The sequence below is a fragment of the Sebastes fasciatus genome, chromosome 2, assembly GCF_043250625.1.
Source record: "Sebastes fasciatus isolate fSebFas1 chromosome 2, fSebFas1.pri, whole genome shotgun sequence".
NCBI lineage: Eukaryota > Metazoa > Chordata > Actinopteri > Perciformes > Sebastidae > Sebastes > Sebastes fasciatus.
Window position 1 is genome coordinate 3,571,487 of NC_133796.1, and position 17,058 is coordinate 3,588,544.

At 40.4% G+C, this 17,058-nt stretch overlaps 1 protein-coding gene across 1 annotated transcript; it reads left to right on the forward strand.

Annotated features, from left to right (window-relative positions):
• Positions 1-961: 961 nt before the first annotated feature.
• On the forward strand, positions 962-16,400 carry kcng4b (potassium voltage-gated channel, subfamily G, member 4b). Its single transcript, XM_074658460.1, has 3 exons — positions 962-1,296; positions 5,160-5,989; positions 15,018-16,400. Exons 2-3 carry the CDS (start codon positions 5,231-5,233, stop codon positions 15,858-15,860), a joined length of 1,602 nt encoding a protein of 533 aa, XP_074514561.1. The 5' UTR covers positions 962-1,296; positions 5,160-5,230; the 3' UTR covers positions 15,861-16,400.
• Positions 16,401-17,058: the final 658 nt, after the last annotated feature.

Consider the following 17,058-nt stretch of genomic DNA (forward strand, 5'->3'; position numbering starts at 1 on the left):
AGCAGAAGTCTAGTTTTCTCTCAGAACACTTGAATTACAATATGATGAAAGGTTATTATGGGACTTTTAGCCCAATGATGCCAAAAAAATATACTGCCTACTGCAGCTTTAACCATTATATTATTATTTCTGCCCTAGATCCCCCAAAATGTTACAGACTGATCCTTTGAATATACAGACTCCAACTATTACATATAGAAATATCAGAGTACTGAATCCACCAGTTGAATTACCGTAACGTCATTTTTTACAGTGTAGAAGAAGAGAGATGGAGATGGGAGGAAGGAGGAGGAAGAGGATGAGGAGGAGGGAGGAAGAGGAGGAGGAGGGAGGAAGAGGAGGACGAGGAAGACGAGGAGGAAGAGGAAGAGGAGGAGGAAGAGGAGGAAGGAAGAGGAGGAAGAGGAGGAGGATGGAGGAAGAGGAAGGAGGAAGAGGAGGAGGAGGGAGGAAGAGGAGGAGGAGGAGGAAGGAAGAGGTGGAGGGAGGAAGAGGAGGAAGAGGAGGAGGAGGAGGGAGGAAGAGGAGGAAGAGCAGGAGGAGGAAGGAAGAGGAGGAGGGAGGAAGAGGAGGGAGAGGAGGAGGAGGAAGAGGAGGGAGGAGGAAGAAGGAGGAGGAAGAGGAAGAGGAAGAGGAGGAGGAGGAAGGAGGAAGAGGAGGAAGAGGGAAGAGGAGGGAGGAAGAGGAGGAAGAGGAGGAGGAAGAAGAGGAGGGAGGAGGAGGAAGAGGAAGAGGAGGAGGAGGAAGGAAGAGGAGGAGGGAGGAAGAGGAGGAGGAGGAGGAGAAGGAGGAGGGAGGAAGAGGAGGAGGAGGAGGAGAAGGAGGAAGAGGGAGGAAGAGGAGGGAGGAGGAAGAAGAGGAAGAGGAGGAAGAGGAGGGAGGAGGAAGAAGAGGAAGAGGAGGAGGAGGAGGACGAAGAGGACGAAGAGGAGGAGGAGGAGGAGTTTCTTGCTGTCAGACTCAGATGATGAAGAGGATCCAGCAGCAGGTTTCTCTGTTAGATCATCTCGTTCATTCTGTCCTCGAACCGGAGAGGAGCGATCCGAACACCGAGAGACCAGTCCGGAGAGCTGCGACGTGTTCAGACCGGTGATGCTGCTCAGACAGACTTCACAACTTCACACAGGATCCATCAACTGTTAGAACACTGAGAGCTGCAGCTTATTATTATTATTATAATAATAACAGACATTATAATGATGTCTTAATGATGAGGAGTCTTCATCACAGCAACAGATGAGAACATGTTCGGGACTAATAACGGAGAGCTGAGGAGGCAAACCTGCGACCTGGAAGGTGAGTTACTATATTATTATACTGTTTTATTATCACTTCTACTGCCATTAGGACACAATAAAGCCTCCTATCATCAGAATAAAATATAATTTAACTTCAACAAGCCGTTAATTAAATTAGTTTTCTCTTTAATTAGCTGCTGCTCTAATTTCTGTTTCTAATTAAGAGGTAAAGACTTTATTCTCCTGTGCTGATAGTTTCTCTATTAGATCTCATCCTGATTAATATTACTGGAACAACTAATGGTTCCAGCTTCATAAATATGAAGATTTACTGCTTTTTTTCCTGTTAATAATGTTAATGTATTATTAATAATGAGGAATGTTTGGACTAAACAAACATGGTGAAGGTGTCACTTTTGGCCCTGGGTTATTGGGATTTTTGCAAACCAATCAATCGATTAAAGGAGAAAATAATCAGCATGATTTACCCTTAATGAAAATAATCATTAGCTAATAGTTCAAAATGAGCTCCAGCTCGACCAGCTACAACAGTAAAATCCTGCTTTTACATTAATGCATGAGTAATAATAATGTAATGATATAATATTAGTGCTGTCAATCGATTAAAATAGTTAATCACACATTTTTTATCTGTTCAAAATGTACCTTAAAGGGAGATTAGTCAAGTATTTAATCCTCTTATCATCATGGGAGTGGACAAATATGCTGCTTTATGCAAATGTATGTATATATTTATTATTGTAAATCAATGAACAACACAAAACAATGACAGATATTGTCCAGAAACCCTCACAGGTACTGCATTTAGCATAAAACAATATGCTCCAATCATAACATGGCAAACTGCAGCCCAACAGGCAACAACAGCTGTCAGTGTGTCAGTGTGCTGACTTGACTATGACTTGACCCAAACTGCATGTGATTATCATAAAGTGGGCATGTCTGTAAAGGGGAGACTCGTGGGTACCCATAGAACCCATTTACATTCACTGATCTGGAGGTCAGAGGTCAAGGGACCTCTTTGAAAATGGACATGACAGTTTTTCCCTCTCCAAAATGTAGATTGATGACAGTAAACACCACATGGTGGCGTTGCAGTGAAATGAAAAATAGCAAAATGTTCAAATAGTGCACTTTTATTATTATTTAATTCCAAAGTTTTCTTAAAAAAACACTAAAAGTAGAAACATACAAGCAGTAAAATAGAGCATATGTGCATGCATCCAGTCCAGATTTTTGAATTAATGGGTAATTTCAGCAAAAAACAGCCAGTAGATTATTTATTTTTATTTGTCCATGTTCTCAGATATCCTTCTCTGAGATTTCTGCCCCTTTATTTTGTGTGTTCACAGCATTGATATTCAACAGCATCATCTCTTTCTGGGCATGTTTAATACTGTATAGTATCGATGATCTGAATTGCACTTATTTTAACTATTTGTACACGCTGGTTTGATGTCAATTCATCACCACATTATAGGTGGCAATTTTTCAGAATCTAAAATTTTTTTTAGCTTTAAATGTAAATAAATAAATGTCTTTGGTAGAAAGTAGTCCCAATAAAACCTGTGCTGACAGGAAGGTCAAATAAAAACTATCCGTGTGGAGAGATACCAGCAGAGGTCAGTGAGAAAATGTGTTTTTTATGTAAATTAATCTGCCCTTTAAGCTCACAGTGTGTTTTGCATGTTTTTGTTAGGATGAGATGAACTTTATTAATCCCCAAAGGGGAAACTGGTTTATCACCGTGCACAAAAACAAAAACAAAACAAAGACGTAGACACAACAAAATACGTCAACTACCCAAGATAGCATCACGCAGTTCACTGAAGGGAAGCAGATAGTTCCAACAACGATAAGAGGTCAGTGAGAGCTGAGTGCATCATGTGAATGAATAAATAGTGAATAAATAGTGAAAGGACACGGTGTCTGCTGCAGGAACAAAAGACGTCCTGAACCTCTCAGTGGAGCCGCTTGCTTTGTTTATTTGACAAGATACTTACATGGTTATTAGACTAATGTACCGGCACATTTAAAAGAACATCACAGGACTTATGCCCACGGTGGTCCTTGTTAAGCAGATATCTGTTACCATTAAAAACTAGTTTCAGGACGTCAGGTCGAAATAGAAGTTGTAGTTAAAAGGAGCTTCTTCAGTTTTCGCCGACTGGTCGATCTCAGAGACATTTTAACCTCTCTGGCTCGTTCACACCACGACGTCACACCTGAGCCGCTGACAGTTTTAAGGTCACTCAGCAGAGTCGACCGAGTCGCGTGAATCGAGGCGTGAATTGGTGTGAAGTCAACTCAGAAGGGTGTCAGGACTAAAAGTGGGGTGCTAAGATCTTTTTTTTTTACATTATTGCACAATGCACGTGCACAATGCAATTGCACAATGGACGTAATGTGGCTTAATCTATTATTTCTTAAATGATTAGTCAATTAATAAATAAGTCAATCAACAGAGTATGGATGTATTACAGCCCAGTCGCAAAATTTAATGTATTGATTCCTGTACATAGACATGAATTTAAATTTTTTTTCATGATGGTCAGCACGAAATCAATTGTAATGAACCTATTTGTGAACCGGGAAGTATAAAGAGCAGCAAATGCCGTGTAGGGAGGAGGTCGGGGTGGATGGGTGGATCACAAAACACCGGACTTACACCCAGGAGACTGGAGCTGTTCGTGTCCCGTGTGAAGTCAGAAGTCAAAACTGATTTGTCACATAACTTCTGTACTTAAGTTATGGCACTTAAGGAGATATTTTAACCCAAACCACAATCTTTTCCTAAACCTAACTAAGTAGTTTTATTTTGAAAAGACAGAAATTGACACGTGTGTCACATGTTGCTGAACATTCGTTGGAAAATGCACGAAAAATACGTTGTTGAAAATCGTGTTGAGCGTCACAAAAAAAAGGGAAACTCGTGTCTATGTACACGAATCAAAAAGATTACATTTCGTGAATATTGAACGAACTGCCGCGAGACTGTGTTGCTGTTTCACTCATTGGTTGAAGTCCTGTATTCATACTTTTACTAAAATAGAAGTACAAAAGTATTGTAAAAATGTACTTAAAACATCAAACTAAGTAGTTTTTGTCAAGTAACTTGGGTACTTATACTGTAAGTTACGCCACTTCCAGTGTTATTTAAACTTAAACCGCGATCTTTTCCTAAATGTAACTAAGTCGATCTCTGCCTAAACCTAAATGAGTAGTTTTATTTTGAAAAGACTGGAGCGGAAATTGTTGTTGGACATTCATAGGAAACGCACTAAAAATATGTTTTTTGAAAGTCGTGCTGAACGTCATGAAAAAAAAGGGTAATTTGTGTCCATGTACACAAATCAAATAGATTACATTTTGTGACTGTTTCACCAACTGCTGTGAGACTCTGTTGTGTATTAACGGATCTGGATAAGCTGTTTCCCCATAGACCTCTATTATAAAAGAGGCGTCTGTAAAACGTCACATCAAACTGTAAAAAAGTTCAGTTATTACCCTTTGTATTATACATTTTTTAATCACAAATATGTGCAGTAAACTGTTGCTCTTTTGGTCGACAACAAGGACTTTTGTTTTGTCCTGAATTAGCTCGTGGACATTTTGGATTAAACATAAATTGAAGGTTGGATCAGGTCATCAGGATCAACAGCTATATAGAGTTGAGTGTCATCTGCATAGCAACTAAACTCAATGAATGATGACCTCTACTGGTAACGTAATGTAAAGAAGGGGACCCAGGACAGAGCCTTGTGGGACTCCATATGAAATGTTGGTTTTGTAAAGAGGCTTTAAACTGAGACAAAAAAGTTTGCATTAATAGAAAAATAGTTTCATAAGGACTTGATGTACAAAAGACTGACTTTTTATTAATTTGTTTTGTTATTACAGCTTCCTCCTAACCTCCCGTCAACCGGACATACAAGCACCTCTTCCATCCCGTCACACATCCTGAAGCCAGCATGCCCATCATCAGCAATGCCAACCACGACTTCAGCACCTACTCCATCAGCAGCGACGACAGCAGCCTCGACCGCTTCTTCACCGAGATCCCGGAGACTGAGACCATCAAGGGCGTCTACTTCCAGCGCGCCCAGCTGCTTCGTGACCGCAAGGCTTCATACGTGGTCGACCACACCCTGCAGGTTCTCATCAACGTCGGGGGCAACCGCTACACCTTCCCCTGGAGCACTTTGGAGCAGTTCCCCCAGAGTCGACTGGGTCGTCTGCGCTTCTGCACCACCCCTGAGGAGATCGCACGACTCTGCGACGACTATGACGAGACATGCCAGGAGTACTTCTTCGACCGAAACCCGACAGCCTTCAGGGTCATCCTCAACTTCCTGGCCGCAGGGAAACTGCGTCTGCTTCGGGAACTGTGCGCTGTGTCGCTGCATGATGAGCTTGATTACTGGGGCGTGGACCCGGGCCATATGGAGCGTTGTTGCCGTCGCCGCATGATCACCCGTGTGGAGGAGGTGGCCGAGCGCGAGCGCAAAGAAGAGGAGTGGAGGCAGAAGAGGGTGATGATGAAGCAAACCACCACAGAGACAAAAAAGGGCTATCACAAAATGACCTGGATGCTGCGTGAAGTGGTGGAAAACCCTCAGTCGGGGCTGATGGGGAAGATATTTGCCTGCCTCTCGGTGGTCATGGTGATGGTCACCGTCATCAGCCTGTGCATCAGCACCATGCCAGACCTCAGAGATGAAGAGACCAGGGTGCGTATGAAGCCGACGAAAAGCTGACAGCCACACAACATCCTGTTATGGTGCATTCACACCAAGAACAAAGCTAAACTTAACTATTCAAGATCAATGCCCAACTTCAACTATTCAAGATCATTGATTAACTTCAACTATTCAAGATCAATGCCTAACTTCAACTATTCAAGATCAATGCCTAACCGTAACTATTCAAGATCAATTCCTAACTTCAACTATTCAAGATCAATGCCTAACTTCAACTATTCAAGATCAATGCTTAACTTCAACTATTCAAGATCAATTCCTAACTTCAACTATTCAAGATCAATTCCTAACTTCAAATATTCAAGATCAATGCCTAACCTTAACTATTAGAGGTCAATGCCTAACTTCAATTATTCAAGGTCAATGCCTAACTTTAACTATTCAAGATCAATGCCTAACTTCAACTAGTCAAGATCAATGTCTAACCTTAACTATTCAAGATCAATTCCTAACTTCAACTATTCAAGATCAATGCCTAACTTCAACTATTCAAGATCAATGCCTAACTTCAACTAGTTAAGATCAATGCCTAACTTCAACTATTCAAGGTCAATGCCTAACCTTAACTATTCAAGATCAACTCCTAACTTCAACTATTCAAGATCAATGCCTAACTTCAACTATTCAAGATCAATTCCTAACTTCAACTAGTCAAGATCAATGCCTAACTTCAACTATTCAAGATCAATGCCTAACCTTAACTATTCAAGATAAATTCCTAACTTCAACTATTCAAGATCAATGCCTAACCTTAACTATTAGAGGTCAATGCCTAACTTCAACTATTCAAGATCAATGCCTAACCTTAACTATTAGAGGTCAATACCTAACCTTAACTATTAGAGGTCAATGCCTAACTTCAACTATTCAAGATCAATGCCTTTCCTTAACTATTAGAGGTCAATACCTAACTTCAACTATTCAAGATCAATGCCTAACCTTAACTATTAGAGGTCAATGCCTAACTTCAACTATTCAAGATCAATGCCTAACCTTAACTATTCAAGATAAATTCCTAACTTCAACTATTCAAGATCAATGCCTAACTTCAACTATTCAAGATCAATGCCTAACTTCAACTATTCAAGATCAATGCCTAATTTCAACTAGTCAAGATCAATGCCTAACTTCAACTATTCAAGATCAATGCCTAACCTTAACTATTCAAGATAAATTCCTAACTTCAACTATTCAAGATCAATGCCTAACTTCAACTATTCAAGATCAATGCCTAACTTCAACTATTCAAGATCAATGCCTAACTTTAACTATTAGAGGTCAATGCCTAACCTTAACTATTAGAGGTCAATGCCTAACTTCAACTATTCAAGATCAATGCCTAACCGTAACTATTCAAGATCAATTCCTAACTTCAACTATTCAAGATCAATGCCTAACTTCAATTATTCAAGGTCAATGCCTAACTTTAACTATTCAAGATCAATGCCTAACTTCAACTAGTCAAGATCAATGTCTAACCTTAACTATTCAAGATCAATTCCTAACTTCAACTATTCAAGATCAATGCCTAACTTCAACTATTCAAGATCAATGCCTAACTTCAACTATTCAAGATCAATGCCTAACTTCAACTAGTTAAGATCAATGCCTAACTTCAACTATTCAAGGTCAATGCCTAACCTTAACTATTCAAGATCAACTCCTAACTTCAACTATTCAAGATCAATGCCTAACTTCAACTATTCAAGATCAATTCCTAACTTCAACTAGTCAAGATCAATGCCTAACTTCAACTATTCAAGATCAATGCCTAACCTTAACTATTCAAGATAAATTCCTAACTTCAACTATTCAAGATCAATGCCTAACTTCAACTATTCAAGATCAATGCCTAACTTCAACTATTCAAGATCAATGCCTAACTTCAACTATTCAAGATCAATGCCTAACCTTAACTATTAGAGGTCAATGCCTAACCTTAACTATTAGAGGTCAATGCCTAACTTCAACTATTCAAGATCAATGCCCAACCTTAACTATTAGAGGTCAATACCTAACCTTAACTATTAGAGGTCAATGCCTAACTTCAACTATTCAAGATCAATGCCTTTCCTTAACTATTAGAGGTCAATGCCTAACTTCAACTATTCAAGATCAATGCCTAACTTCAACTATTCAAGATCAATGCCTAACCTTAACTATTAGAGGTCAATGCCTAACCTTAACTATTAGAGGTCAATGCCTAACTTCAACTATTCAAGATCAATGCCCAACCTTAACTATTAGAGGTCAATACCTAACCTTAACTATTAGAGGTCAATGCCTAACTTCAACTATTCAAGATCAATGCCTAACCTTAACTATTAGAGGTCAATGCCTAACTTCAACTATTCAAGATCAATGCCTAACCTTAACTATTCAAGATAAATTCCTAACTTCAACTATTCAAGATCAATGCCTAACTTCAACTATTCAAGATCAATGCCTAACTTCAACTATTCAAGATCAATGCCTAATTTCAACTAGTCAAGATCAATGCCTAACTTCAACTATTCAAGATCAATGCCTAACCTTAACTATTCAAGATAAATTCCTAACTTCAACTATTCAAGATCAATGCCTAACTTCAACTATTCAAGATCAATGCCTAACTTCAACTATTCAAGATCAATGCCTAACTTTAACTATTAGAGGTCAATGCCTAACCTTAACTATTAGAGGTCAATGCCTAACTTCAACTATTCAAGATCAATGCCTTTCCTTAACTATTAGAGGTCAATACCTAACTTCAACTATTCAAGATCAATGCCTAACCTTAACTATTAGAGGTCAATGCCTAACTTCAACTATTCAAGATCAATGCCTAACCTTAACTATTCAAGATAAATTCCTAACTTCAACTATTCAAGATCAATGCCTAACTTCAACTATTCAAGATCAATGCCTAACTTCAACTATTCAAGATCAATGCCTAACCTTAACTATTAGAGGTCAATGCCTAACCTTAACTATTAGAGGTCAATGCCTAACTTCAACTATTCAAGATCAATGCCTAACCGTAACTATTAGAGGTCAATGCCTAACTTCAACTATTCAAGATCAATGCCTTTCCTTAACTATTAGAGGTCAATGCCTAACTTCAACTATTCAAGATCAATGCCTTTCCTTAACTATTAGAGGTCAATGCCTAACTTCAACTATTCAAGATCAATGTCTAACCTTAACTATTCAAGATCAATGCTTAACTTCAACTATTCAAGATCAATGCCCAACTTCAACTATTAGAGGTCAATGCCTAACCTTAACTATTAGAGGTCATTGCCTAACCTTAACTATTCAAGGTCAATGCCTAACTTCAACTTTTCAAGATCAATGCCTAACTTCAACTATTCAAGGTCAATGCCTAACTTCAACTTTTCAAGCTCAATGCCTAACTTCAACTATTCAAGGTCAATGCCTAACTTCAACTATTCAAGATCAATGCCTAACCGTAACTATTAGAGGTCAATACCTAACCTTAACTATTAGAGGTCAATGCCTAACTTCAACTATTCAAGATCAATGCCTTTCCTTAACTATTAGAGGTCAATGCCTAACTTCAACTATTCAAGATCAATGTCTAACCTTAACTATTCAAGATCAATGCTTAACTTCAACTATTCAAGATCAATGCCCAACTTCAACTATTAGAGGTCAATGCCTAACCTTAACTATTAGAGGTCATTGCCTAACCTTAACTATTCAAGGTCAATGCCTAACTTCAACTTTTCAAGATCAATGCCTAACTTCAACTATTCAAGGTCAATGCCTAACTTCAACCTTTCAAGCTCAATGCCTAACTTCAACTATTCAAGGTCAATGTCTAACCTTAACTATTAGAGGTCAATGCCTAACCTTAACTATTAGAGGTCAATGCTTAACTTCAACTATTCAAGGTCAATGCCTAACTTCAACTTTTCAAGCTCAATGCCTAACTTCAACTATTCAAGGTCAATGTCTAACCTAAACTATTCAAGGTCAATGCCTAACTTCAACTATTCAAGGTCGATGCCTAACCTTAACCATCTAGCAAGAGTTTCCCAACTCGGGGGTTACCTTCTAGACACGATCTGCAGTCAGGGGTCGTGCACCAACTTTAACGTTGTTTTCAAACAGTGACAGTTAATACATAGTATGCCTTTAAGTGTGGGATGAGGAGTTGGAATTGCTTTTGCCAATGTGACTGTTAAATCATAGATTTCTGCTCTTGTCTGAGTCAACAGAAGCAGACAGGCTGAAGAATTGATTGTATAACTAGCTGTCAGTGTAAAGTGCCTGAATTAGGCCATGTGATTATGTTTCAAAGCCAGAGACGGTGGATTGATTTCTCCCTGATGGATGTTCAGTCAATCACTCTAATCAAGACTTTTGTGTGTTCCGTTCAGAAGATGAGACTCATAAAGTGGTTTTTCATATCTTTTGTAATTGATGAGAGTTGGACTGAAACAAACATCTGGAGTTGTGTTTCTAAAACAAAGCCAAGATTCCTTTTAATTTCTGGAAACCAGTTTTGTTTTTAGTTTGGAGTCTGACTGACATCTTTAGTTGTGTGTTGGCCACCTGGTTTAACTTGCTTTTACTCAGTTTGACAGGCAAATAATGCCGATAAAAATGAGCTCAATGTTGGCTTGTCAAAGAAAATGTACTAAAATTTGAAGTAATTTATAAAACAATAGGTTCTTGCAGCTTTTCATTGAAACTGTCGCTATCAGATTTCATCAGCTGTTAGTAGCTAATGACTTAATGTCCCTGATGACTCGTAAAATGTTAAATATGCATTTGACTACATGATGCTAGTTCAGTGCTACGTAATGAAATAATGAGGATATAAAGAGCAGCATACTGTTCTTGTATTTTGGGGTAGCGAGTTGGCCTTAGTATTATACAACATTTTACAAGATAATCTGAGATCACACTGTTATTTATTTTTAACATAACAATGTTAATGAGTTACTAACAACGCAAAAGTTAGATTTATGTTTTATTGTTAAACAATATTAGGATTTGAGGATGAATAGCCAGAGTTTGGCAAAGTACAGAGAATAGATTTTAACTTATGATATATCAGAGCCGTGGTCGGGGCCATAGATTCTAACTTACTGATATTTCAGAGTCGTGGTCGGGGCCATAGATTCTAACTTATTGATATATCAGAGCCGTGGTCGGGGCCATAGATTCTAACTTATTGATATATCAGAGCCGTGGTCGGGGCCATAGATTCTAACTTACTGATATTTCAGAGCCGTGGTCGGGGCCATAGATTCTAACTTATTGATATATCAGAGCCGTGGTCGGGGCCATAGATTCTAACTTACTGATATTTCAGAGTCGTGGTCGGGGCCATAGATTCTAACTTACTGATATTTCAGAGCCGTGGTCGGGGCCATAGATTCTAACTTACTGATATTTCAGAGTCGTGGTCGGGGCCATAGATTCTAACTTACTGATATTTCAGAGCCGTGGTCGGGGCCATAGATTCTAACTTACTGATATTTCAGAGCCGTGGTCGGGGCCATAGATTCTAACTTACTGATATTTCAGAGCCGTGGTCGGGGCCATAGATTCTAACTTACTGATATTTCAGAGCCGTGGTCGGGGCCATAGATTCTAACTTACTGATATTTCAGAGCCGTGGTCGGGGCCATAGATTCTAACTTACTGATATTTCAGAGCCGTGGTCGGGGCCATAGATTCTAACTTACTGATATTTCAGAGTCGTGGTCGGGGCCATAGATTCTAACTTACTGATATTTCAGAGCCGTGGTCGGGGCCAAAGATTCTAACTTATTGATATATCAGAGCCGTGGTCGGGGCCATAGATTCTAACGTACTGATATTTCAGAGCCGTGGTCGGGGCCATAGATTCTAACTTACTGATTATTTGGTGTTGGAAAGGTGCTAAAAAAGACACGACAAAGTCTGCTGTACCTAGAGACAGTTGCTAATGCTAGGCTATGATTAATCTGTGTTTGGGGGTTGAGGTTAGCGAACGGTCAATATTCAAGTGAAAGTTAAATATCCTTCAAAATGCAATTACCCAAGTAAACCATCAGCAAGCCAAGTGCAATATTGTGTTCTACGGTTGAGTAAATGTAATTATTATGTTCCACCAGCGTTTCTTTAGCTGCCTGGATGTCGAGACATTAGCTTTAGAAGCTAATAGCCAGATAAAGTATATACAGTAAATGATGTAGTAAGCTGTCAACATGTTGGCAGGCAGAAAGTTCAGATCAAGTTCACCCTCATTTCTTGAATATTACTTCCTTCACAAATAATTCACTTTATTTCTAGGAGTTGTATTCCTCTGGTGACACAGCGTACAGAACTCTAGATTAGAAGTATTGATTTAAAAGCTCGATGAAGCCAGACCCCCCCCTCCCAGCCTTTTCTTGTCAGTAAACATAACGAGGCTCATTATGTGCAGCTAGAAACGTGTTTTACAACGTTATAATTTTAGTATTTCTGACAAATGTTCCTCATTAGAAGGTCTTGTTTTGCTGCTGTCATTCAGTCGGCTTTCAAAGCCACCCTGAAATGGAAATTGATTTTTTTTACCACTTAAATGTCTGATAATCGATATTACAACAGACTTACTTTTTTAACATCCAGTGTCGAAGGAATGTCGTATAAGCTTGTGTATAAAATCAATTTAAGTGCTTTTTACTTTGCAGAGACACACAACATTGAAATGATGTTGTGAAAAATTGAGCAGGTGTGACAATTAATAATACGCTACATGTGAAAGTTATTTGTCTATCGCATCTTTGTTTGTTAAATTTAATGCTTTCTTCATCTGTGTATTTGTTGTCTTCTGACAAAAAGGTTCATTGATTTGCTGTGAAAATATGTGCTGCAACCAAAATATGTTGTTCTCAAAGGCGCAGTTATACGGCATAATAGAGTGGTTCAGGAATGAGTCCTACATCTCTTCCAGTTCCAGTTCCCTCGTCTAGAAATCAATGTTTTTTTTAATGGGTTTTTAGTTCGATAGCTGAAATAGAGTGCATTTTTTGTAGGCCAACCAGGACGTAAAGCCAACGGGATTGCTCCATTGGGTTTTGGATTATTGCAGAAAATCAGCTCTGTGGCAAACAGACGTTTATGATACTAACACCTTTTGTTCAGCAAGATAATCTCCACAAATGAACACCACTTTTATGAGTTTTGAAGTGTGAATGTAATCGGCAGAAGTATAAAGCTAACGTTAGGCTATAAACACCACGGTCACATGAGCGTGAGTATAAACACAACGAGGCTGTAAAGGAGGACGAGTCGCAAGATGACTAGACGTCTCATTTAGCCACTTTTTAGCAACTGCCTTTTTTAAGACACAGAGTGTGTTCCAATATACGTACTTCCAGAAGTACACTTCAATGTAGTGCACTTTGTGCACTCTGTACTCACTTGAGTAGTGCGTAAATTTCAACGGGGTAGGGTCGTCTCAAATCGAATACTCTGTGGCGCACTGACTGGAAATGACGATCGCAACATTTGATGGCGGCTCGCTACCCGCCAAAATATCTTTTCTTCTTCGGGGTTTTACGGCAGCTGGCATCCTTTGTGTTGCGCTGCTGCCTCCTTCAGGTTTTACCCGTCAACTACCGCCAACATATCTGCCTGCTTTGTTGAAGAAAAAAATTAAAGCAGAGTGGAAATTAGGTTTCTAATGTCGTCGCCTACGATGTGTCCTCCTGTTGGCTGAAAATGCACCGGTATGTTTACGTACTGTTGTGTTTTATTCTGTTATCTACGTATGTTTGAATAGTGGTCGTGGCTCCGTACCTTCCGCTACGTAGCCAAGATGACGACAATTGAGTGTGGAAAGTGTCCAGCGTTCCACACTCAACGATCTGACTGTTTTGAGTACAACATCCGGGTACTTTGAGTGCACTGCATTTTTTCGTACTTCCCAGTGTGAACGCACTTATGCACTCAAAATAGTAAGTGTAAGTACAGAAGTACGCGGATTGGAACACACTGAAAGGCCTTAAATTTCACACGTGGGGTATTTATTGGTGTATTTTATATCGTAGAACAAGATGTTAAAATCTCTTCAGCTTGTGTTAACCATAGAACTTATTTCAGGCATCTAAATAAAAACACATTGATGTCCAGACGAGGGAACAGGAAGTGCTAAAATGCTAACACGTGGCTGAACGAGACTTCTAAACATCATTACGCCAAACACTAGTCCACCTTTAGCTCAGTGGTGGTGACGTGAAGTCATGTGACTGTGGTGTAGTTTGTTTATAGCCTAACGTTAGCTTTTTACTTCTGGCGATTGCATTCACGCTTCAAAAATCCCGTTGGCTTTTTGTTGAAGGAACCAGGATGATGCTAACTCCCTGGTTGGTCTACAAAAATGCAGCACGTTTAAATGAAAAACACGAGAGAGCAGTAATTTAGCTTTACATTTAAATGATTTAGTAAAGAGACAGGTTTAAAAAGAATGGTTCAAATTGGCGCAGCAAAACATCGATTATCTTTTTAAAAATTAAATTGATTGTCCCTTATGTAGAAAGGTTGTCACTTTAGTTTGACTACATATGAATACTTTACTCCATAACCTTCAATTTATCCACTTTAAATTATTTTTTATTATTTTTCAAATTTAATAATCTAATACATTTTCTGGGTTTCATATAAATTTGATCCTGAATTTCTACCATTCGGTGCTTAATGGCAATTCAAATAAAAAGAACATGGGTGGTGGCTGAGATATTCTGAGTTTTACTGTAGTCCCTCTGGGTCCTACATTTCCCATAATGCAACCCAATGGCCTCTTACATCAAGCTCCTCTGCCTCAGTGCCACGCCAACTTAATTAGAGGCCTCAGGTTATTTTCTCAGACCTCTCCACAGCCACAGAAGACGAGTGTTCACCGGCTGCGTTGTGCTAACCACGACGAGTAACCTGATCCGTGTGTGTGAAATTGGCGGCGTGACCCTTTTACAGTTGCCCAGTGTCTTCTCCTCACAGTCCGTCTCTGTGTCTGCAGGGCGAGTGCTCCCAGAAGTGTCGCAGCATGTTCGTGGTGGAGTCCATCTGTGTGGCGTGGTTCACTCTGGAGTTTGTGCTGCGATTCGTCAACGCTCAGAGCAAGCTGGCCTTCGCTCGTGGCCCCCTCAACATCATCGACGTCATCGCCATCCTGCCGTTCTACGTGTCCCTGGTCGTCGACGTCAGAGATGAGTCGCGGGAGGAAGTCATCATGGGCGCCGGCAGAGGCTACCTGGACAAACTGAGTCTGATCCTGCGCCTGCTGCGGGCCCTGCGGATCCTGTATGTGATGCGGCTGGCTCGCCACTCTCTGGGCCTGCAGACGTTAGGGCTGACCATGCAGCGCAGCATGAGGGAGTTCGGCCTGCTGCTGTTGTTCGTCTGCGTGGCCGTGACCCTCTTCTCACCTCTGGTCCATCTAGCGGAGAGCGAGCTGGCGCCGTTTGCCGCCACGCACCCCCACCACAGCTTCAGCAGCATCCCAGCCTCCTACTGGTGGGCCATCATCTCTATGACCACGGTGGGATACGGCGACATGGTGCCGCGCAGCATCCCCGGACAGGTAGTCGCGCTCACCAGCATCCTGAGCGGCATCCTCATCATGGCGTTCCCCGCCACCTCCATCTTCCACACCTTCTCCCGCTCGTACCAGGAGCTGAAGCAGGAGTACGAGCGGCTGTGGAAGGAGGAGCGAGGCGAGGAAATAGCCGCCGAGTCGGAGGAGAGTTGGTCCAAAGTCGATCTGTCACCAAATGAGTTCACGTCTGTGTCGAAGGAAGATAACGACGGGCTGATATCAAACAAGAGTCATCAAACCGCTATTCCATCGACAGCTTTCTAACGGAGCAGGAAGAGAGCCGTCAGACACTCAGTCAATAATCACGTGTTAAAATAGTGACACTTGACCACATACTCTATCCTATATAAGCACATTTAGACTCTAAAGGACTGTTATATTATAGATACTATATTACACTTTGAGTTCTCGTCTGTTCGTGCTTTAATACATTAAGCTTCCAACAAACTATCTAGTACTTATCAGGTTATATTGAGCTTGTTTTCATGTCAGCAAATACATCCCTTACTAAACCTTTAGCCTACTTAAAGTAGAACTGAAATCTGAATTATCCTCGCTTTTTGTGTAAGAAAATAGAAACTATAATCTTACAGCGACTATTGTGCACATCTTTTCCATTTTCAAGAAGATATAGTATATATAGAGTAATATAATATAGGGTCGTTTCCCAGTGTTGCTAGGAGACACATCATGCTGTATAGCCTCCAGATGTTGTTACAAGGCTTTTTCACATAGCGTTAGCTGTCAGCTGTTAGCAATCTCAGACACGTTTCCCTTTAAAACATCCGACGTTTGGAGTTTCGTGCCGTTACGTTTGTGTTTCATTCAAACTGGGGTTCTAGCTAGCGTTAGCCGTCTCTCTTTCGTTGGTCCAGTTGTGGTGATGACACACAGCAACAAGTACTCAACACGGAGTAACGTCAGGAATCCTCAAACCACAGACGAGGCAAAGCAACAGGTAACAAGTCAAGTCAATTCTATTCATATAGCCCAATATCACAGATTAACCTCAGGGGGCTTTAAGGCCAGGACACACCAACCCGACGAACTAGCGGCGACGAATGCCGACAGTCGAGCCGTCTCACTTCGCCTTTGTCTTGGCCAAAAAGTTGCACTTGAACACACCGCAAAGACGACAGCCGACGTCCAATTAGCACGTATGTTCTGCATCTGCATGAGAGGAAATAACTCTCCACACCAGCAGGCGGCGGTAGTCTGTATTCATCATTCAAAAAGGGAAACAGGAAGACCGAGGACGGAGGATATACAAGCCGTTATGATACGTACATGAAACAAAGTGGCGCCTGATGACCATTTTCACACCACTCACTCACCACTTAGCTTCATTCCAGATGTTCATGTCGCTGTGAAAATATCCGTGTGTTGGAATGATCAGATGAGATGAAGATAACAAATGAGAAGAGCCTTCTGTGTTTTTCCTCTTGACTTAACTCGTTGGCTT